We start from the raw sequence: 22,507 nt of genomic DNA, 5'->3' as shown, positions 1-22,507 counted from the left end.
AAATGAAGGCATGAATTTTTTAAATTCTCCAAGTATTGAATAAATTGCGACTTCATGAAATAAAAGTTTAGTAGAATATTTTGCTGTTACTTCGAAAATTTTGTTTCGTTTGAAAAGAAAACATGATAATTGTAATTAACTTGACTAAAACCTACTGCTTTATTTAGCTCCATAATACATCTAAGACATTTTCAAAATTTAATTTAATAGGTTCTTCTAAATTTGATGTAAGATTTTGTGCTATAATTAACAGGCGTTTAAATTAAATATCATGTTAATTTTGGTTAGTGCTGTAAAATTGCAAAATATCAACCCCGTATTTTCAACACTTTTTTGTTGGGGACTCCTAAGGGTGCGAGTAATAGTGCTAAGGGTGCGAGTAATAGTGCTAAGGGTGCGAGTAATAGTGCTAAGGGGGAGTAAATATACCAATATTTTTTCTGTATCAGCTGGACGTCAGTGTTGGCAAACATTTTAAACACAGAAACGACGCGAACACGAAAAGAATAAAATGAAAGCGCAGTACAATAAATAGATAAATAGCTAAATACAATAAAAAAAAAAACAAGAAAATTAAGAAAACAAATGAAAAAAATACGAGTTAATTAAACCAAAATTAAAAAATCAAACAACTATTGCACTGCGTAGTCATTAAAACAAAATACCCCCAGGCTGCAAAAAACGAGAAGAGTCATAAAAATCGATTCTTCAAAGAAGTCAAAAACGGGCGTCGTTGGAGCTCTCTTGTTTTTTTTTTTTTTTGCTTACCTTAATTTGCCAATTTTCAACCTGCGTTTGTGAGTACGAGTTCGTTGCGTATGTGTCAAAATTAATGTGCGTTTGTGTGTGTGAGACAACAATGTTGACATATTTGCAAATCGTGCAGGATAATTGTAATTAATTAATTTCTAACTAAATAAATATTTCACTAAGCGCGAACGAGTAAATACAGAGTGTGTGTGAGAGATAGAGAAAGGCCAAGTGGGTTAGTGGGAGCGTGAGAGGGGGAACGGGAATGTAATAAAAACAATAACAAAGAATGAACTGGACTTTTTGTTGTTGGTATTTGCTGCGTGGCGCTAATTGAAACGCTCACACAATTTATTAGTTCACTCTGTACTTTACTTTACTATTGCCTTCCGCGGCGTGCGTATGTGTGAGTGTGTGTGTATGTGAGTCACCTCTTACTCTGCACCTGCTTAGTAAGGATTGCGTGCTAAGCGAAATTCCTGCGAGACCCCTAAACCCCCCAAATAAAAAAGCTACTCCTCCAAACCCCTTTTGGAGCGAATTCCCATTGAGGGAAAAACAAAAAGGAGATACGCCAAGAACCTGCCCGCTGCCTGTTTCGCCATGTCCAGCGATAAGATCAAAGTTGCTGTCAGGGTGCGACCCTTTAATCGTCGTGGTAAGTTGCTCTTAACACAATATTTTTTGTCCTACATCTCAATCTCATCTGCATTGCATAGTTTTTATATCATCGTATTAAATCTCTGATAACCGTCGTCTCTTCAAAAGACAACACGGAACAATGGCTGCGCCTAGGGCTTTCTCAATCAATGAAGGCACTATTCAACCAAATTTTCAGTCTTTGCTTTCATTCCATACATACATATGCGTACATGGAAAAGATTTTCCGTACATATATATGTAGCTATACATTGAAGTTTTACGGTTTATCTATAGTATAAATTATTTTTGACAGAGTACACTAGTCCCCCTACTATGCAGGAAAACAGATTTTCCATTGCGGGTTTTCTTTAAATTCGTGGCTGAATGAATAGGACGTAGCTCACAACCGTTTGCCTCATTTTATAAAATTTGCCAGACTAGCACGTTTCTTTTTTTGCTGTTGTTGTTATTGTCTTTCGCCTACCTGTCTGTTGTGTCCGACATTTCCAACTAATTTTCCTTAGCAAAAATGTGCAGAAAATGAAGCAAAACGAAAAAGTAAAAATAAAAGTTTCCAATGTCAACAGTGATGATCCTCCCTCCGCTCCCCTCCCTATTCGTTCATTCATTTAGCATACGACATGACTCACTTGAGAAGCGCAACGGAAACGAAGGAGACGACAGGGACGGGATACGGGTTGAATGTGTAGGAAGACCTTTGGCGAATTTAACCCCAACCAGTGTTGAGTTTAATCTGTGAATGACGAGTGTGAGTGTGAGTGAATGAGTGTTTGTGCTATTCTTTCATTCGGTTTCATAGCCAAACACAAATTGTCTGTGATAAGCAATACTGAAAATCTTATCACGAAGTTTCACGGCTGATAAACCCAACCGCAGTCTGTAATGATAGCCAACATACACACATACATGCCTATGACATACACCTATCATTCGTAATACCATTGGAAATTAGTCAATCTTACGCATCGCATTTGGGCCATGTCCGAAAGTGGCGACCTCTTGAGCTATTATAACCAGCAAAGCGTAAAATGAAAACTACAAACACAGATACAGATACAAATACAGATTCAAACGCCAACACAAGCACGAAAACCTATGCAAAGCTCGAAATGAAGTCACTTTGTGGCCAAAATAAAAAAAAGCTTAACCTGTTTTCCTCACTGTGTGTGTTTCGTGTCTCCGTCAAAGTCTCGGAGCATTACACTTATGTGTGTATGTTAATTTCAACATTTGGACAAGTCAGGAGAAAATCATCATCATCAACAACACAATCATTATCATCATCATCGTGTCAAGACTTTTAAGGTTAAGTCAACTGGCCAGAACTCCAAATGAGACCATCAAATACATTTTATGACACGCCTAAGCCCAACAGCCAGTCAGACTGCCTACCAGCCAGTGGGTCCTTCCATGTCTTTGACTTGTCTCACGACATTTGCTTCAGTTGCAATACGAAGCGGAACGGAAGTAATGGAGGCCGGCGACCAAACCAGGATACATAAATACAAACACATTTGTCCCTATGTAAATATGTATTGACTATCCTTATAAACATGTGTTGATGGCAGACGTCGTTCGCTCTCCGCCATCACGAATTGTGTGAAGGACAGAACTTGGCATAAAAAGGCTTAAATAATTCCATACAAATACATTACATTTTACCCTAATCGAATAGAAGTTTTAAAACTAAATGACTCAGTTTGGCTTACTATTGATCATTCGTAGACATTGAATAAAAAACCTGTGAAATGCAACAATTTTAAATGATGTCAAAAAAACCATCATCCATATTTTGCTTGTTTGAAATGTATAGCGATTAAGTATAGAGATTTAACGACGTCTTTTGCAAATATAACATTTTCTAATATATAGTACTTATGAGTATATATGTACATATGTATGTATGAACCCCTAAACTTAATCGATTTGATATATGAACAGACTGGGCACTATGGTTTTGTATATAGGTAGATAATCTGTATTTTCGTAAAGTATTTGCAGAAGCAAAGTAAGCAGTTTTGATAGTGTATTACTCCACTCTTGGTAACGTTTAGACGTCCCAGTCTAAGCAGTTTCCGAGGAGAGAGTATCAAACATTCGTCATACAACCAGCATATTTAGCATGGCATTGCTTTGCTTTGTCTTTTAGTTTTCTATTTTCATTTTTCGGAGTATTCAAAACTTCGTCATCGATTTGGTAATGTATCTCATATTGGTTTTTGTTACTTTTGTTTTCCGATGACTGTTGTAATAAATTTATTGCGCTGACTGGTTGGGCAACACTGTTATTGTTATTATTTTAGTTTTGCAATTATTTGAAAGGTTCTTCATTGGATTTGGCATTGGCCTCCCTCTCTCCTCATTCCTTTCATCCATTCGTCCGTACTCTGATACACTCGCTATGTACAAGTACAATTGTGTTTATGTACATGTATGCGTATATTATATTCATTTATCGCCTTGCTTTCTGTTTATTCTTTTTCGCACTTGTGTACGAAAATATAATATATGTATATGTACGGGAATTTCATATATGTATGTATAAATATAAGAAGGAATGTTATAAAATTGAACTGCGCCTGCTATTCTGAACTTGTTATCACTCTCTTGTTGAGGGGAAATGGGGAGGAAATTATCTCAATTTTACAAGATCATATAAATTACACACATACATACATGCATAATGGAGAAACAACTCCTCTATTGTTACTGCTTCATAAATTATGAATTTGTTTTTAAATTTTCTTTTGTTTGCAGAAATCGAATTGGGTACAAAATGTATCGTGGAGATGGAAAAACAACAGACGATATTAAAGAATCCGCCAAGCTTAGAGAAAATCGAAAGGTAAATAACAAGACAAGTTCAAAGAAAGCAAGATTCATTCAATTTATTTAAATCCTTTGCCTTAACAGAAAACAACCAAAGACATTTGCATTCGATCATTGCTTCTACTCGTTAAACGCCGATGATGATGGGTTTGCGTCGCAGGAAACGGTCTTCGATTGCCTGGGACGTGATATACTGGATAACGCATTCCAGGGCTACAATGCCTGCATATTTGCCTATGGCCAAACAGGTAAGACAAATCAATTATCCTCATAGTCTCCGATTGACTTATCAGTGTCCTTATGGTGTGTCTCACTCACAGGTTCGGGTAAATCATACACTATGATGGGATCTCAAGAGAGCAAGGGCATAATTCCGCGACTCTGTGATGAACTCTTTTCGGCTATTGCCAACAAATCGACTCTGGAGCTGATGTACAAGGTCGAGGTTTCCTATATGGAAATTTACAATGAGAAGGTTCACGATTTGTTGGACCCTAAGCCAAACAAGCAATCGTTAAAAGTGCGTGAACATAACGTCATGGGTCCCTATGTGGATGGATTGTCACAATTGGCCGTGGCATCGTACAAGGACATTGATAATCTTATGACCGAGGGCAACAAGTCGCGTACAGTGGCAGCTACCAATATGAATGCAGAATCATCGCGGTCGCATGCCGTCTTTTCGGTAGTTCTAACCCAGATTCTCACTGACCAGGCAACCGGAGTGAGCGGAGAGAAGGTGTCACGCATGTCCCTGGTGGATTTGGCTGGTTCCGAGCGTGCAGTAAAAACTGGAGCAGTTGGCGATCGTCTTAAAGAGGGTTCCAACATCAACAAGTGAGTGTCGTACGATTGATTCATTGGCTACTATTTTCCCCTTCTATTTTCCCGTTCTCTCTAGATCTCTGACCACATTGGGTTTGGTTATTTCAAAACTGGCAGATCAATCTAATGGCAAAAAGGGAGGCAATGACAAATTTGTGCCCTATCGCGACTCTGTCTTAACCTGGCTACTAAAAGACAATCTTGGCGGCAATTCCAAGACGGTAATGGTGGCCACAATTTCTCCTTCTGCAGATAACTACGAGGAGACACTATCCACTTTACGATATGCAGATCGGGCCAAGCGCATTGTGAATCATGCTGTTGTCAACGAAGATCCAAATGCCCGCATTATACGCGAGTTGCGCCACGAGGTGGAGACCCTAAGGAGTATGCTAAAACATGCCACTGGATCTCCAGTGGGCGATGTTCAGGATAAGTTGGCCGAAAGCGAGAATCTAATGAAGCAAATCTCGCAGACATGGGAAGAAAAACTTGTGAAAACAGAGCGCATCCAGAACGAGCGTCAACAGGCCCTGGAGAAGATGGGCATCAGTGTCCAGGCGAGTGGCATAAAGGTGGAGAAGAACAAATACTACTTGGTCAATTTGAATGCGGATCCCTCGCTCAATGAGCTGCTGGTCTACTATTTGAAGGACCGCACACTTATTGGTGGTCGGAGCATTAGTGGACAGCAGCCGGATATTCAGCTCTCTGGACTGGGTATTCAACCAGAGCATTGTGTAATCACCATCGAGGAGAGTGGTTTGTATATGGACCCAGTTCAAGGCGCACGTTGTTTTGTCAATGGCTCAGCGGCAGTAGAAAAGACTCCTTTGCAGAATGGCGACCGAATTTTGTGGGGCAACCATCATTTCTTCCGCGTCAATTCGCCCAAAATCAATCAAACGAATATAAGCACATCGGAGCCCCAAACCCCGGCTCAATTGATCGACTATAATTTCGCCCGTGATGAAATAATGCAGAATGAGCTTAGCAACGATCCCATCCAGACGGCAATTGCTCGGTTAGAGCGTCAGCACGAGGAAGATAAACAGGTGGCCTTGGAGAAGCAGCGTCAAGAGTACGAGCGCCAATTCCAGCAATTGCGCAATATTCTATCGCCAAGTACTCCATACGCGCCATATGCTCCCTATGATCCTTTGCGCATGGGCAAAATAACGCCGAATACGCCAACGTCCCAGATGCGTGTAGAGAAATGGGCACAGGTAAGGAGAAATGAGTTTAGCGATTTATAAAAAAAATATACTCGAACTAATTTTCATTATCCCATTGCAGGAACGTGATGAAATGTTCCGGCGCTCTTTGGGCCAGTTAAAGACCGACATTATGCGTGCCAATTCCCTGGTGCAGGAAGCCAATTTTTTGGCCGAGGAAATGGAAAAGAAAACCAAGTTCTCTGTGACCCTACAAATACCGCCGGCCAATCTCAGTCCGAATCGTAGGCGTGGCGCGTTTGTGAGTGAGCCAGCGATCCTAGTAAAGCGCCTAAACTCGGGCAGTCAGATATGGACCATGGAGAAGCTGGAGAACAAGCTTATCGACATGCGGGAAATGTACCAGGAGCACAAGGAACGTATTTTGAATGGCCTGGTACGTGTGTCATTGATATGCGATTAATGTTTTGATTCCATCTTTCGATATTTCTATCTTACCATTTTGTGCTCCGTACTAACCATTTTGTATTGTATTGTATATTGATTCACACACACGCATTCCTCCAATTAACCCATGAATACAGCCCCTTATAGAGCCGTTCTCAGATGATGAATACGATGACAAGGTAATTACAGATACAACACCCCTTGTTTCCACTGCCCCCCTCACCCAACATAACCACAAAATAAATAATCTATCTGCTAAGCATTAGGCTCGATACAATTAGAAACCCTTCAACTAATACGATTATTTCTATCCTGCAGGACGACGACAATGCAAAGCCGCAGGATCCGTTCTATGAGTCGCAGGAAAATCACAATCTCATTGGCGTTGCCAACATATTCCTTGAAGTACTGTTTCATGATGTCAAGCTGGACTATCATACACCGATCATAAGCCAACAGGGTGAGGTAGCAGGGCGGCTTCAGGTGGAAATTCAACGTGTGGCTGGACAAATGCCCCAGGATCGTATGTGCGAATCCGTTTCAGAGTCTTCTGGTGACTCACGCGATGAATACGACGATCCGGTCGATCCCATGGCCAATCAGATCACTTGTCGCGTGACTATTAAATGCGCCTCCGGCTTGCCCTTGTCCCTATCGAACTTCGTCTTTTGCCAGTACACATTTTGGGGTCATCAGGAGATGGTGGTGCCTGTTATCAATGCCGAGTCGACAGCCCACGATCAGAATATGGTGTTCAAATTTGAACATACCAAAGATTTCACTGTAACCATTAACGAAGAGTTCCTCGAACACTGCATCGAGGGCGCCCTATCTATCGAAGTTTGGGGTCATCGCAGTGCTGGGTTCTCGAAGACAAAGGGCTGGGAAGTAGAGCAGCAGCAGGCCAAGGCCCGATCACTGGTCGATCGCTGGGCTGAATTGTCGCGCAAGATTGAACTTTGGGTAGAGATCCACGAGCTTAACGACAGTGGAGAATATTCGCCTGTGGAGGTGACCAATCGCAACGAAGTCCTCACCGGTGGCATCTATCAACTTCGTCAGGGCCAACAGCGTCGTGTGAACGTGCGCGTCAAGCCTGTTCAAAATTCCGGCACTTTGCCCATCATATGTCAGTCAATTGTCAATGTGGCCATTGGCAGTGTGACTGTGCGATCAAGGCTTCAACGACCACTGGACTCGTATCAGGAGGAGGATCTCACGGTGCTGCGGGAAAAATGGAGCGAAGCTCTGGGGCGCCGTCGCCAATATCTAGATCAACAGATTCAGATGCTCATTAAGAAGGAGGAGAAAAACGAACAGGAGCGAGAGCGAGAGTTAAGCCTGGTCCATCAGTGGGTGTCGCTGACAGAGGAACGAAATGCCGTACTAGTGCCGGCTCCGGGATCGGGTATTCCAGGAGCACCTGCCTCTTGGGAGCCACCATCGGGTATGGAGCCGCATGTGCCGGTTCTCTTCCTTAACCTTAATGGCGACGATCTGTCGGCTCAGAATACCAACGATGAACTTTCCATAGCGGGCATCAATTCCATTCTTTCTAAAGAGCATGGCCACAAATTCTATACACTGCAAATCCTACAGCATTTGGAGAAGGATGTGTGCTGCGTGGCCAGCTGGGACTCGTCCATGCACGACAGCCAAGCTCTCAATCGGGTCACTGAGGCCAACGAGCGGGTCTATCTTATACTGCGTACCACTGTGCGTCTATCTCATCCTGCTCCCATGGATCTCGTCTTGCGCAAACGTCTCAGTATCAACATCAAAAAGGGACAAACTCTGACCGATCGTCTAAAGAAGTTCCGTCTTGTGCGGGGCGAAAATGCCATTTGGCAGAGTGGAGTTACCTATGAGGTTGTGTCCAACATACCGAAGGCCTCTGAAGAACTCGAGGATCGCGAATCTTTGGCTCAGCTAGCGGCCAGCGGTGACGATTGCTCGGCCAGTGACGGCGAAACCTATATAGGTGAGTAATTGAAAGATTTTCATTTTCATTGTCAATAATATAATTGTTCGACTTTTCCAGAGAAATACACCCGGGGAGTTTCAGCTGTGGAGAGCATTCTTACCTTGGATCGTCTGCGTCAGAATGTGGCTGTTAAGGAGCTCGAAACGGCCCATGGCCAGCCCCTGTCCATGCGGAAGACAGTCAGTGTGCCGAACTTCTCGCAGGTAAGATCGAATTCTCCTCAATCCAGCCAAGCGACCTGCCTTCTACGCTTTCCATCACATACTTTACTTATTGTAACTAATCACATCCACCCACTCGAGCAAAATTAACCAACCAACTATTTAACTCTTTCTCTTTTCACAACTTTTCAATGCGCTTTCACCAAAAAAAAAAAAAAAAAAAAAAAAAAAAATACAAAATTAAAAATGCAAAAACTAACTCAAATTAATGTTTAAACACCAAAATGAATTAATTAATAATTACAACGAAATTCGGCGCGCACTTTTTTCTATATATACCTAACCATATATATTTGTGTGTAATGGTACCTCTGTCTGTATATACATATACATATATATATATATATGTATATATACATATATGTTATTGCTGTGTATGTCGCTTCGCACTGCGCACATCATAGGCGGTCAAAGATACCACCAATTCTGGGAGTGTAAGTAATCTTTCTAACCTCTAACCAAACAATAACCCCCACTCGAAAACCCAACCCACTCCACCGTCCACAACCCACCCCACACCCTTCCTTTCTATGTATATCCCTCGCCTTCGTACTGCTTCTGTAATGTCCTAAGCTGCGCATTGTAAACTTACGCTTTTATTTTATTTAATTTTGATTGTGGTAAAATTATAATTTTATTTTTCTTAATATGATCACTGATTTTTTATTTATTTTTGGTATTTGTTTGTAATCAATTTTTCATTTGTATTTCATCATAATAATGTAAATGAACACACACACACACACCACACAAATATAATACATACAATTTATGATGCTAAGAAACTCATAAATAAACTTATGCAGATCATGCGTTTCGATGCCTCAATGGAATCCCTTTTGAATGTGGGACGATCCGAATCCTTTGCAGACTTAAATAACACAGCTTTGGCCAATAAGTTCTCGCCATGTAAGCATTTTAAACACTAGAATATCAAAACGGTTTGGAGATTAATCGGCCGGGTTTTTCTTTTCAGCATCATCCTCTACGGGCAGCGCAGCGATAAGGAATCGCCATAGTTTCGGTGGCAAAGGAAGCTCCGATGAGTCGCCAGGAAAGGCTTTTGGCATTGGTATGTATTTGGGCATGGATTGGCATAGAGTTCTATTTATCAGATTTTATTTATTCTTTTTATATTCACTATATTCACCATTAATTTTTTGAGCAATTTTTCGAAAACAAAAATTGAAATAAGACAAAAGTTTATAATCGACTTTATCACTATATAATCTGCATATAAATATTGATATGTAATGCTTATGCCGAATTAACATGCAGCGGCTACCCTAGCTCAAGGATTTATCTTTGTTTTGCGATTGTATATCTATATATCGACCTATAATCTGTATTTTGGCAATTATAGCTCTGTCAAACAATTGTAGTTGGAATATAAGTATATCGGAATTTGTATTGTAGATGGAAATAATCAAACGTATACGTATAACAACAACAAGATGAATCCTTATACCATAAGATAACACTCTCTGTGCCCATTTCAGAAATATTTTTGTTATGCTTCGGCTTTTGAGCGAATACAAGATCAGAAACGAAATTTCTTTCTTTTCATTTGCTTCGCTGCAATGCAATTTCAACTGCAAATTCAAAAAAAATAATCACAAATGCCATCACTCGATATCTGACGACTCGAGCATATGTATATCTGTTTCTCTTTATCGAATGCACATCTAATGATCCTTCATGCATTTCATGCTTATCATCTAAATTGACATTTGCAAATGTTCCATGACAATTCATACATCGAATAAGCGAATAAAACCTACATCATTTAGAAAATATCATTAAGAATTTCTCTCGCACTACACTTGTGACTATCTTGTCTATCTTACTCTCGTTTATTTATAATGATATTTTATGTTCGTTTTCTCAATTCTTTTCACCCAATCTTGTCTGTGATTCACAAATACCAATTTTCAAAATGACAGGCACCATAGCTCTACTGTCAGGTAATGGCCTAAAAATCTTAGCCCGAAAAATTTCCAAAAGTGCATTGATTGAAATTCATTAAATGTTAGTTGAGTTTGTCTGTCTATCATACCCACACTTACTTACACTCACACACGTATATATACAGTCAATTTTGCAACACATAATTGTATTTATATCTAAACAAAGATGTCAAAAAAATAAATAAAAAACAAAGGAAAGGGGAAGTTAAAGGAAGATGAGCATATTACCATTAGTCTTTAGCAATTAATTTTTATTGTAGTTTTTGTGTTAGTTTTGTTTGCTCTGGTATATAATATCTTGATCATAATAACTATTTGTGTAATCATAGATTCCCATCTCAAGTCATGATCTCGATTTCGGACGCTTTCTCTCTCTCATTCTCTTCATATGCATCTCAAACGAAAATTCGTGTACATATTCACTTGGTCATCGTCTTTCCCCTCCATTAAATAACTCCCAATTATGCAATCTGGTGCACCCACTGATCCACACATACACCTACACCCACACACACACACACTGCAGCTACAGCCGCACAAGATTCAAGCACGAGGCGCTCTGTGTTCCTAGTTGCTAGTTTTTTATTCTATTGTTATATAATAGTTATTTTTTGGTTTGTGTGTTGGCTCCACATGTGAATTAGTTGTGTGCGGAGCCCTTTCTATTCGGTTTATTCATTTATCCTATGAATGATCTGTTGATTGTTCACACTGTAACTAACCATAAGTACCTAATCATTATCTTCCTTGTCCCCATTCATCCGCCTGAAATGTGGAATGCAGCGCGTCCAACATTTTTGAATCTCAATTTGAACTTAAACACTTTGAGAATTGCTCCAACGAAACGTATGTGGTTTGTCCTGCTCTAAGCCTGCAAAACGAGAAAACGTATTTTGAATATAATTTTATGTAATTCTCCATTTACCATCTCCACAGCATCGCCGGCCACCAGCAAGCTATTGGGCATGCGAATGACCACACTGCATGAAGAACCATTGGGTGGACACCGATCGCTAGACGAGGAGCCCGAAGATAGCTACTCGGACTCAGAATATGCCGCCGAGTATGAGCAGGAAAGGCAGCAACACAAGAGCCTGGCCAACAGATCCCGTTTGACGGCATCCAAGACAATGGACTCGTTTATGGATGTCAGCAGTCACTCCAATCAGAGCTACTTGAGTTACACATCCAGCGCCAACGCCAATATGAAGCATCTGACCGGCTTGGCCACTCTCAGCATGAGCTCTTCGACGAGCAGTGGGTACGGGTCACAGGCGGTGTCCTGCAATAATCTAAGCAACGAGGATATTGCTTCGATGCGTTCGATGAGCATTGATGAGACTCCTGGTAGGTGAAACGATTTTCGTAAAAAGAATATAAAATTAACACATTTTTCTTATGCTTCTTTCCTAGACTTTGATCGAGTCAACTCAAATTCACCACCAAATCGACAGACACGAGTCAATCCTTTCCTCAAGGACATGCCCAAAGTAAAACCAGTAGAGTCAAAGCCGCCAAAGAAGTTGGAGGAAACTGTGAGCCATCCACTAGAGCAACAAAAGGAAAATGCACAAAGCGATGAAGAGCAAGGCGAACATTTACCAAGCAATAATAATAACAATAACAACAACGAGAGTCTTAAGCATATGCCAAATGAGGAAGTTCATGAAGCGGAACCTCATCCACATCCCGATCTCGCCACAGACAATCAGAATGGCAACAAATCGCAGGACGAGTCGCTGGAAGAAAATCTTCCCGAGCAAGAGCAACATCAACATCAGCCAGAACTAGAAGGCGATGGCATTGTAACTGATCAATTGCCCTCTGGCAAGGTAGTGAGACGAAAAAAGTCAAATACCCAGCCACCAACCAGCAACAATAACAACGGCGCCAACAGTTCCACGACAAACACGACTGTCCAGGTGACACGCAACCATCATCGAGCGTCTGTGGCTAAAATGGAGGGTTTGGCAGCTTACATGGATTCTAGCATCATGTCCAGCAGCACAGAAATAGAAGGTGAATACGAAATAAAAATGCTTTTACTAACAACACTAATATTTCCTCCATCACCGTCCTGCAGATGATGGCAAAGAGGTAGATTTTACGCTGCCGGAGTGGATAGTCGTGGGTGAATCGGTACTCATTCGGCCGTATAATACGAGTGGTGTCATTAGCTTTATTGGCACAACACATTTCCAGCCCGGCGCCTGGATAGGTGTCGAGCTAGACACACCCACTGGCAAGAACGATGGCACTGTCCAAGGTATACAGTATTTCCAGTGCAAGCCAAAGCATGGAATCTTTGTCCGGGCCGATAAGTTGCTCTTGGACAAGCGTGGCAAGGCAATGCGAGCCTACAAGGCAGCTGAGAAGAGTCAAATTATAAGCAAAGGTAAGGATAGTGCACTGAAGCTATCAAACTTAGCTATCTAATTTAATTATCCTCTCCACAGAAATGAGCAGCTCGATGACGCGCTCCAAGAGCCGTGGCGAGTCCCTAAACGTGTCGTCGCGCAAATGATTATACCCAAAATGTTCGCATCAGATGCAGCGTTGGACTAATTGCAGGCAATCGACGCTTGTCACCAGCGTGGCCCCCACACCAACAGTGGCTGCGCCAGCGACCTGCCACAGATTGCGTGCAACCAGTAGCGCTGCAGATGCGAACAGTCAATCTGGCAAAATGTGCTATGCCAATCGACGCTCGACGGCCTTTTAAGACCGTCCTCTCCTCCAACGACTACGATAAAGAAATTATGATGATACGATACGATGACGATGATAGGCATCGCATCCAGCAACGAACAATGCGGAGCATAATTCTCCACATGCGAATCATATGCTAGCTTATTACTTAACTACTCGCCACAATCCTCCCCACATGCCGCAATTCTAATGCATGCGCGTACACTTTTAACCCCACGCTTCTTCTCTAAGTAGTAGTTTATGGCGGTGGCTACAGCAGCAGAACAAATAACTAATTAATCTAGCATTAAACTGAAGCAAAAACAATACCTTAAATTGTGTCCTATCTGAAGGGCATAAGGACATGATGATGATAATGATAAATGAGAAATTACTAGCCACGTTTACATGAACATGATCTTAGTAGCCTATCTTATATATCTGTGTGTAATATGTATGTGTAATATTTTTCAAATTCTATCGTTTGCGTTTGTTCCATTGTATTTTTAGGAAATTGTCGTCTAATTGCTTTTTAATTGAAGCACATTTTTGATTTTGACCATATCAGGTATATGTATATTTTTTACATTGGTTCTTTGCCTTTAGTTTAGTTTAATTGTTTTCCTTGATGAGCTTATTAAAATATATACATATATTTAAATATAATTCTTTTAAATTGTTATGGACTACATCAAATATATTCGTGAAATCATTTGTATATAACTTATAGATTCTATTCAACTTAAGACCTACCGATACCGACACATGCAATATTTTTTTATTCTATCTAATTGATTCCGTTTGTTTGTGAGCTCAGATTCTGTTTTAGGCGCATTTATCTACTAATTTACACAAATTGTATATTTAGTTATATATAATCAAAGCAACATATTCTATATTCCTGCAGAAGACTGCTGGAAGTATGTAAATTGTATTATTTGATGTGATGTATTTTTAATTTGACCTAAATCCAACCTTAAATATACATATATTATATGAACTATATTTACAGTTTTCTTTTATTTTGTTTTTCTTGTTTCCATTGCATATCATATAGAAAATTGTACTTGATTTCGTTTAAATCTTCCGTTTCTGTTTTTCTTAATGTGCAATATATATACGAATAGATCATTTGAGTTGTATATAAGTCAATGTTGAAGGTTGTGCGACTAAAGTTTGTGAAGCGTCGTTTTTAAGTACACTTAATTCTGAGCACCGGAGAGGCTTGTTTGTCCATAAAAATGTAACAAAATGAAGCAATAATTGCGTTGAATAATTTAATTTTATGTTTAAGATATAATCGAGACACATATGACACGATATTGGTCCCCCGACCCATCACAAGGGCAGGGGCGGAGAAGAAGAGAAACACGTTTGCATGTAAGACCGAAAAACGTATCCATCCATCCAAGAAACCAACATCCAAGACACTCCAAAAACTCTGAGTCTGAGATAAATTGCAATTTACAAAAAACAATATAAATGTATATGTATGAAGAAAACCAAAAATGGAACGAAATTATTAGAAACAAAACTAAAACAATAAGCGATTTACACTTTGAAACCAAAACCAAAATTGATAACTCCAACAGAAATATAAAATGCGTCGACTGGATGAAATACAGCCATTCAACCAGTATTTACATACATACAATATATATTAGATATATATTTTCGAACTGTGTTTTTTACTTGCAAAATAACATACTAACACTAAAACTGAAGATAAAAACGAAACCAAAAAAAAGAAAAACTAAAAAACAAAAAACTTAACAAAAATATACTTGAAAATACGTCCAAGAAATTCAAAAATTCAAAAAGCAAGCAAAAAACTACAATACATACAATATATACCTACTTACAATTACAAATAATGCATGTACATGGATATGTTATACATATATGTATGTACATACCTACATGTATACAAATATATATTTACCTTACCTTACATATGTATGTATATGTATATTAACCTTTGGCAAGCCAAAGTCGAAATACAGCTTCAGTCCAACGTTGAATCCATATGTTGGAATTAAGAAGTTCTACTCGTATTATGCATGAAAGTGTGTGTAGGGATAATTCGTAGAAGCCCTAGATAAAAAAAAAAAAACACAAAATTAATTACTAATGAAGCGTTTTCTTTTTGATTTGTTGCACCAACAGACAATTAGCCACATGCGAAGATATCTGCAACAGCGGATTCGATAGCCATGTTTAAATTCTCCCCCAATGAACCCGTTTCATTCATCCGATCCGCCGCTATATGCATGTGGGTTTGGGTCTTTAAAAAATTAATTACAAAAACTGTTGTAGAGCAAAACAAAAAAACAAAAAACAAAAAAAAAAAAAGATGGAATCACTGAAATTAAATGCATTTAATAAGCGTAAATAACATTCAAATAGAGCTTGAAAAATGTTTCCCAAAAGAGTTACAGACATCTGTATTTGTTTGTAGGCAATGACAACCCTGCACGCACAGTGGGCTTTAAGTGTAAAATAGATGAACGGAATCAGATTAGAATCAGCCATTGGGTGCCGCTTGCTTGCAAAATTACTTATTACAATATAGAATCGACCTTAGCCGTAGGTTAGTGGGGAATCAGAATGCAATATCCAGACGAAACCAAAGCTAGCAGACAAAAATCGTACCTTGTGAAGTTAACGCAAACTTACAATTAGTTCTACGCCTTTCTCTCCCTAGGGCATCAAATTCGATTTGTCACCCAATTCGATTGTAGATACAGAAACATACATACATATGCATATGTGTATGATTTGCGAACAAATAACTTAAAAATATAGGTATACACACACATACATACATAATCTAAAGTTGAGAATTAAAAAAATATTCATAATAAATTTGTGCACTTTTAGAGCTTTTTAGCACGATCAAGGATTTATTATTGTTAACTAGAGGTCAAAATTTCAGCACAGCAGAAGGCGAAAAAGGGAAACGTAAATCCATCAATCGTTACATCAACTTAAAGTAGCAAAAAGAAAAAGAAATATTTAAAAAACAAAATGAAATTTTAAAAAAATAGACAACCAATAGCTTTTATTGTACACAGACGCACATATACACTACACCACACAAACTACACACACACAGAACCGGCTAAATAAATAGTTGTTCGTGTTTCTGTTATTTTTTTTCAGTGTAAAGATAATCGAGTTCGGAATTATGTTCATTCGTCACGGTAGTTGGTAAAAGAATTAAAAACAAACGCAAAAAATTAACAACAATTAAATGTCAGCAACAGCAATTTCTGAAATTTACACTTATTTTACTTCAATTTTAACAAATACAATATAAATGACAACAACAAGAGAGTAACACTCGTAATCAGCAAATTTGAACAACAATTTAAACAAAACAAAAACGAAATATGTACTAACAAATATATATATATATCTATAAATATACAAATACCAAATACAAACATGCAATGAAACAAATAAATATCTCTTTATTTGTTTAATGGAGTTTGTGTGATCGTAAAACATGGTGTATGGGGGAGAGCGAAGGTAACGGGCGCGAACAGTGGTCCAGCTGTGCTTGCCGGACAAATATTTGGGTTGACAACGTTGACTACAACCTTAACCTTGATCTAGACCTACCAACCCCTTGCCATATGCAAGTAACATTTCTGTTTGTTTTGAGATCACAGAGATGAAACAAAGGTAAAAGTTGAATTGTTTTAAGTTTTTTGTTGTTTTATTTATGGGAAAACAAATGGCAAAATTGTTTTGTATTAGTATAGATAAATGCTTACAACACTTTTCAGTTTACAATTTGACAGTTTTTGGATTTCGCGGTCTCGAAAAGTCCGCATTGGAATGCGGGCGTATCCCTTTCCATGTCACTTATTCCTGATCACATAGCAGTTATGATTATACATGTATACATATAGGATATACCGTCATATGGTCTATTTATACAACATTTCTTCTATTTTATACACACACAAAAAATACACAACACATACATATGTGGATATACATATAATCGTTATTAGATGACTTTTTGATTCGATTTGCACTAACTACTTCTTACACTTATAGACTTTACTTTCTTTTACTTCTATCCTCCTTTTCTAGTATACATCATATAGAAAATATATGTATATGTATATATATATAAATCTAGCATTTGAATTATGTAATATTTACAAGTTGTTGCGCTAATTGGAGTCTGTTTTCATTTAAAAGGGTCAGTCATCGTTAGTCAGTTTTTTGGTCCTCTCTCCGTCGTTGGTCTTCACTCCGTTAGTTAGTTTCGATGGCCCAACGTTGTGATTCGCTAGACAGATCGCAGGGTGCCACAATAACATCGTCCATGTTCTTGAGACCCTCGTGATCGATGCACAACCCCGTGTTCATGTGCACCAGCTGTTGATCCTCATATTTCCACTGGTCATTGAACTTGTCGCTCTCATTGCAAGGAACCATCACGACCCGTCTTGGTGGCGAATCACTATGCTGGACTGTGGCACAGCTGAGTTCGTTGCGCAGCACCTGGCTGTTGGTGTAGGAGAAGAGCTGCGATTTTTGTAACGTTTTGCCGCAGGGATACAGGCCCAGATTGAAAGGCTTTTCGTTGTTTTGCAGAAGATCGTCCAGACAAAGATTCTCATTGACTGCCCTGACCTTGCCCCAGTACTGAACGTTCTTATTGGGCACAAATTTCTCTGGATAGACGTTCTTAAGGTACCAATCAAAGCTCTTGCATCGAAGTTTTTTACGTAGCATAACGCGGTGCGTGACATCCCCGATGTCAGCATGGAACTTGAGATCGGGTCGATTAAGGAAGAATATGTTAATGTAGTCATCCATCCAAACCAAAGCCATGCGAGCTGTGTTAATGCCATGGGTGTCGCGATCGTTGGGGAATCTGTTGATTAACAAAATTTAATTAATTAACTTATCAATTCAAGAGCAAAGCATGATGTTACTTGTAAGGGTGGAAGTCACGGAAAATGTGTCCAACACGGGAGCAGGGTATCGTCTCAATGGTGCCGCCACATTGCCAGATTCTAAATGACATTTCAAGATTTTCACCTCCCCAGCCATCCATTTGTTCGTCATAGCTTCCCACCTCCCAGAAGTATCGACGATCGATGGCGAACAATCCACCAGCCATTGTGGGACTATAGGCGGGACAGATTTCGCGCGCCTGATCGCATTCGCGGCGTTGCCGCTGTTTCTCGCGCTCGGGCAAGTTTACCCAATCGAAATGGCCGTTCCACTGAAAGCCGCCTACCTGGAAGGCCTTGTAACCATTTGTGCTGTACTGAAAGTCATTGGCATCGATCACATCAATGATCGGCACGAGAACGCTAGTTCGGGATTCCTTAATCCGTTGTAAAAGAGGCTCGCACCAGCCCACATTGCCCTCGCAATGTGCATCCAAAAATATCAACACATCTCCAGTAGCCATACGGGCACCAGCCAAGCGGGCTCGGATCAGTCCCAAGCTAGCATAAAGTAAAAGGGAAAGATACAAAGATGATTTCCAAAACTTTCTTTAGCTAATCGAGGTTGCATGGAGCCAAAAAAAACACAAAAAAATTTAAAGAAATCAAAATTATTAGGTCAGACGACAACCTTCGAAGAATGCCAAAAAGACACTAGTTGAAATTACACTACACAACAAGAAATGAATTGGTTCTTTTAAACTCATTGAAAGGCCGATTTCGTGGGAAAGGTAATAAGAATTGAAGTAACGAAGATTTTTAATCTGATTATTCCAAATGAAAATGGAATACTTTCAAGGGACTAGAAAATATAATTATTCATTAATTATAAGTAAAAGCAGTTTTCAAACTAAATGAAGTCAAATGGTTTTTGGGTTGTTCAGTGTAATAAGAGATCGAGTGAGAGATATGTATATAAAGCCTCAAAAGAAATACATAATAATCTTTGCTTGAAAAACTGGTTTCATGGTTGCTTCTTCTTTATTTTTAGGTTTTGGCCTTTTGGATGTGTTTTTGACGGTTCTGCCGCAGAAGAAAAGAGCCACAAACAAGTTATTCAAATTATGATGTAGCTCATCAGCGATTCGATTAGCTGAATTGAATTTTTCCTAGCCCATAGCCGAATCACTTTTATGATGTGGGCCAAAAAAACACTCTTTGTGCTTTCCCTTTCCCTTTACTCACCGATTCTTAAGGCGAAGCACAGTCACCTTGCCTGCGGGAAATCGTGTGCGAATGTAGTGATCCAGCTTGCCACCCAATTCGACATTGTCACTGCCATCATCCACCAGAATGATCTCTTTCAGGGACTTTTCGTTGCAGGTGCTTAGAGTGCTGTGCACTGTTCGCAGGAGAACCGAGTAGGGTTCGTTGAAAAAGATTATGATTACACTGGCGCTGGGCAATGAATTGGTGTCGAAATGCTGGCTGGCACACAGCGGATTGCGATGGTCACCCACCGTGCGATTGTAGGAGAGCTGCTCACTAAGTTCTTCGTTGAGGGCAATCTTCTTGTAGATTTTTTCGCCCCGCTCCTTGGCGCTTCCTGTCAAATGAACGGCTACTCCATCGTCGCCTAGGCCAAGACGCTGTTTTGCTAAATCCAGTTGAATACTCTGCTCGTATGGTGATTTGGTGGCTGGGCGAGCTATCTCGTTTTCACTGTCGCTGTACAAATTAAACTTGTCCCGACCGTGTCCTTTAAGGGCAGCAGGTCGTCCCAATGCTGGAGCATCTTCGTCGCCGCTTGTCTGTACCTTGTGGTACAGGATAAAGCACAACGCAATGAGACAGAAAATGATTATTTTGCCATATAGGGAGCGGAACCGAGGCAGCATGGCTTTTGCTTATTATGAGGGCGACAGGTGGGGAGACGATGGTTCGGGGCCTTTTTTCTGTGAGGTAGTGCTGGTCACTGGGTCTAATCACTACTCCTACTCCAGGTTGTGTCGACGTTTCGATTTCAATTCACACTAGCTTCATTTGTCGCGGCTTGCTTTCAAAATTATTATAATTGTATTCTTTTCTTTACTACATATAGACAGATCCAGTTTCAGCTTTAACGACACGACAGCGGATCACCCCCGTCTATCAATGTGGCTTAAACTAGACTAAAAGCTATAGCTATTCTAGACGTAGACGAAGCCCCATCCCGCCCCACAGCCCCAAAACAAAAACAACAAAGTATTAGTATTTTTACAAAAACTGTTGCTTCTCTCTTTCTCTCTCTGCGTTTCGCTTCTTAGAGCTGGTGACACATCGATTGTAACATAACTGTTATCGATGGTTTTGCAAAGAGTAAGACATCGATGGTTTTGCAACCAAAACACTTTGGGTCAGATATACGGTAAATATTTACTTAAGCTACTCCGGCCCAAAATGCGCCTAAACTACATAAGGTAAATATTTGATAAATATTTACTTACGTTACTCGAACCCAAAACGCGCTTAAACTACATAAGTTTGGTATCAAACGAAAGAGAAGAAAAGAATTCCACGAGCACAGCCTCAGCTGCGCCTTGCCGATTTATTTTGTAGTTTTTGTTTAATTAACAAAAGAAAGTTAGCGGGACTATAGCTAAAAGTAGCTGTTTCCGGCTAAAAAACACTGTTAAATTTTGAGATAGTGTTGCCAGATGCCAAATTTTGAATACTCGAATCCGCGGGCTTTTTAAATCTTTTCTTCACACTATTCTCAACAAACGAAAACATTGTTGAGTTTACAATATTTATTGATTTTATAGCACAAATATAGTTCAGAATGCAATATTCGGCTGCCAGAGTCGAATATTTGGCTACCAGGGCGGACAAACAACGCGCCGAATTAAAAAAGCGCTTGCCAAATAAATATGGTAAATATTTACTTAAGCTACTCGAGATTTCAGTGTTGAAGAGTGGAAACGATATTTTTATGGATTATGGTGTTGCCAGTCTGTTGTTTTATTTGGCGCGTTGCTTGACTGCTCTGGCAGCCAAATATTTTACTGTGAATTATAAAATCAAGGAATATTCGGCTGCTCTGGCAGCCGTATTTTGTATTCAGAACTATATTTGTTCTATAAAATCAAGAAATATTGTAAAGTCAACAATATTTTCGTTTTTTAGAATATTTAGTATGATATGTAGTTTTGGTCCAAAGTAGCTTAAGTAAATATTTACCGCTGCTTTAAGCAGACGTAACCGATGCAAAGCGTAGCAGCATTAAGGGCGCAGTGTTGAAAATGATAGTAAAGGGCGGAATGTTTAAATTTAAATTGAGGGTGTTGCCTTTGGTTTTGCGATATTGTTTTAAATTGACAGTAGGAGCAAAGAAAAGATAAAGTATTGTTGCGAACATTATGCCTGAAATTTGCTAATAATGAAATTTTTTCACCAGCATGCTATGCAATTGTTAATGTTTGCCTGTGTAGTCATCAATTTTATTCACTTACTCTCACATTAAACATATTATATTAACGTTTTGGTGATTTTGAGCTACAGACGAAAAATCCCAGAAGGAAATGTATTCGCCTTTGCAATATGTATATCTTTTATGAACTTTGTAGTTTAGTTATAAACCCGACATCAAGAAAGGCACATTGTAATCCTTGTTTTTTTCTGGAATTTAGTGTTCAATACAAATTATAGTTTATTCGCCTTGGTTATTTTTATCACTAAGCCTAAGTCAGTGTATCAGAAGATAGAAATTGAAATGCAAGATACACAGATTTAAATTTAATCCATCATGCCCCCTTCACCATGCCCTAATTGTTGTGATAATTATATTTCTAAAATTGCGGAAATTTACATCAAAAGCATACTTGGTGTGCTTCCTTCATTCGACTCGACTCTGTGTGGGTACACATAAACACATACATACATATACATGTATGTATGTAAAAACGAAAGGGACTGCGACTTGGGCTGGCATTGGGACTGGAACTCGAATCAAAACTGTCACACTTGACACTTTTGTTGCCGCTTAATGCACAAATTGCAT

At 39.4% G+C, this 22,507-nt stretch overlaps 2 protein-coding genes across 9 annotated transcripts; one reads left to right on the top strand and one right to left on the bottom strand.

Annotated features, from left to right (window-relative positions):
* The first annotated feature begins 469 nt into the window (after positions 1 to 469).
* Khc-73 (Kinesin heavy chain 73) lies at positions 470 to 14,554 on the top strand. Of its 8 annotated transcripts, XM_068288218.1 has the most exons (18): positions 470 to 1,408; positions 4,171 to 4,258; positions 4,327 to 4,490; positions 4,563 to 5,079; positions 5,144 to 6,293; positions 6,364 to 6,678; positions 6,827 to 6,868; positions 7,008 to 8,670; positions 8,731 to 8,876; positions 9,299 to 9,328; positions 9,701 to 9,803; positions 9,871 to 9,966; positions 10,838 to 10,858; positions 11,645 to 11,707; positions 11,798 to 12,208; positions 12,275 to 12,880; positions 12,945 to 13,256; positions 13,318 to 14,554. In XM_068288218.1, the coding sequence occupies exons 1-18, from the start codon at positions 1,354 to 1,356 to the stop codon at positions 13,383 to 13,385; spliced, it is 5,850 nt and encodes a 1,949-aa protein (XP_068144319.1). In that variant the 5' UTR covers positions 470 to 1,353; the 3' UTR covers positions 13,386 to 14,554. The 8 variants fall into 8 exon arrangements, with proteins under 8 accessions (XP_068144319.1, XP_068144323.1, XP_068144320.1 ...); XM_068288222.1 differs by lacking the exon at positions 6,827 to 6,868; XM_068288219.1 differs by lacking the exon at positions 9,299 to 9,328 and having other exon boundaries at positions 9,677 to 9,803.
* Positions 14,555 to 17,248: 2,694 nt separating this feature from the next.
* On the bottom strand, positions 17,249 to 20,747 carry Pgant1 (Polypeptide N-Acetylgalactosaminyltransferase 1). The gene is made up of 3 exons (XM_068288012.1): positions 19,714 to 20,747; positions 18,508 to 19,029; positions 17,249 to 18,446 (listed from the first exon to the last, which is right to left on the bottom strand). The coding sequence occupies exons 1-3, from the start codon at positions 20,364 to 20,366 to the stop codon at positions 17,822 to 17,824; spliced, it is 1,800 nt and encodes a 599-aa protein (XP_068144113.1). The 5' UTR covers positions 20,367 to 20,747; the 3' UTR covers positions 17,249 to 17,821.
* Between the last annotated feature and the right edge of the window lie 1,760 nt (positions 20,748 to 22,507).

The sequence above is a fragment of the Drosophila tropicalis genome, unplaced genomic scaffold (assembly GCF_018151085.1).
Source record: "Drosophila tropicalis isolate 14030-0801.00 unplaced genomic scaffold, ASM1815108v1 contig_573, whole genome shotgun sequence".
In the NCBI taxonomy this organism is placed as follows: domain Eukaryota; kingdom Metazoa; phylum Arthropoda; class Insecta; order Diptera; family Drosophilidae; genus Drosophila; species Drosophila tropicalis.
Note: the sequence above shows the minus strand (reverse complement) of the source record. Positions and strands in the feature narration are given on the sequence as shown.

Bases quoted from the DNA above. Each gene is read 5' to 3' on its own strand.
- Pgant1 (XM_068288012.1), bottom strand. From the start codon at position 20,366: ATGCTGCCTCGGTTCCGCTCCCTATATGGCAAAATAATCATTTTCTGT. The intron at 19,030-19,713 runs GTGAGTAAAGGG...ACTTTATGCTAG, and splicing joins GTGCTTCGCCTTAAGAATCG to CTTGGGACTGATCCGAGCCC. The intron at 18,447-18,507 runs GTAACATCATGC...GTTAATCAACAG, and splicing joins CGTGACTTCCACCCTTACAA to ATTCCCCAACGATCGCGACA.
- Khc-73 (XM_068288218.1), top strand. From the start codon at position 1,354: ATGTCCAGCGATAAGATCAAAGTTGCTGTCAGGGTGCGACCCTTTAAT. The intron at 8,877-9,298 runs GTAAGATCGAAT...CGCACATCATAG, and splicing joins GTGTGCCGAACTTCTCGCAG to GCGGTCAAAGATACCACCAA. The intron at 12,209-12,274 runs GTAGGTGAAACG...CTTCTTTCCTAG, and splicing joins GAGCATTGATGAGACTCCTG to ACTTTGATCGAGTCAACTCA.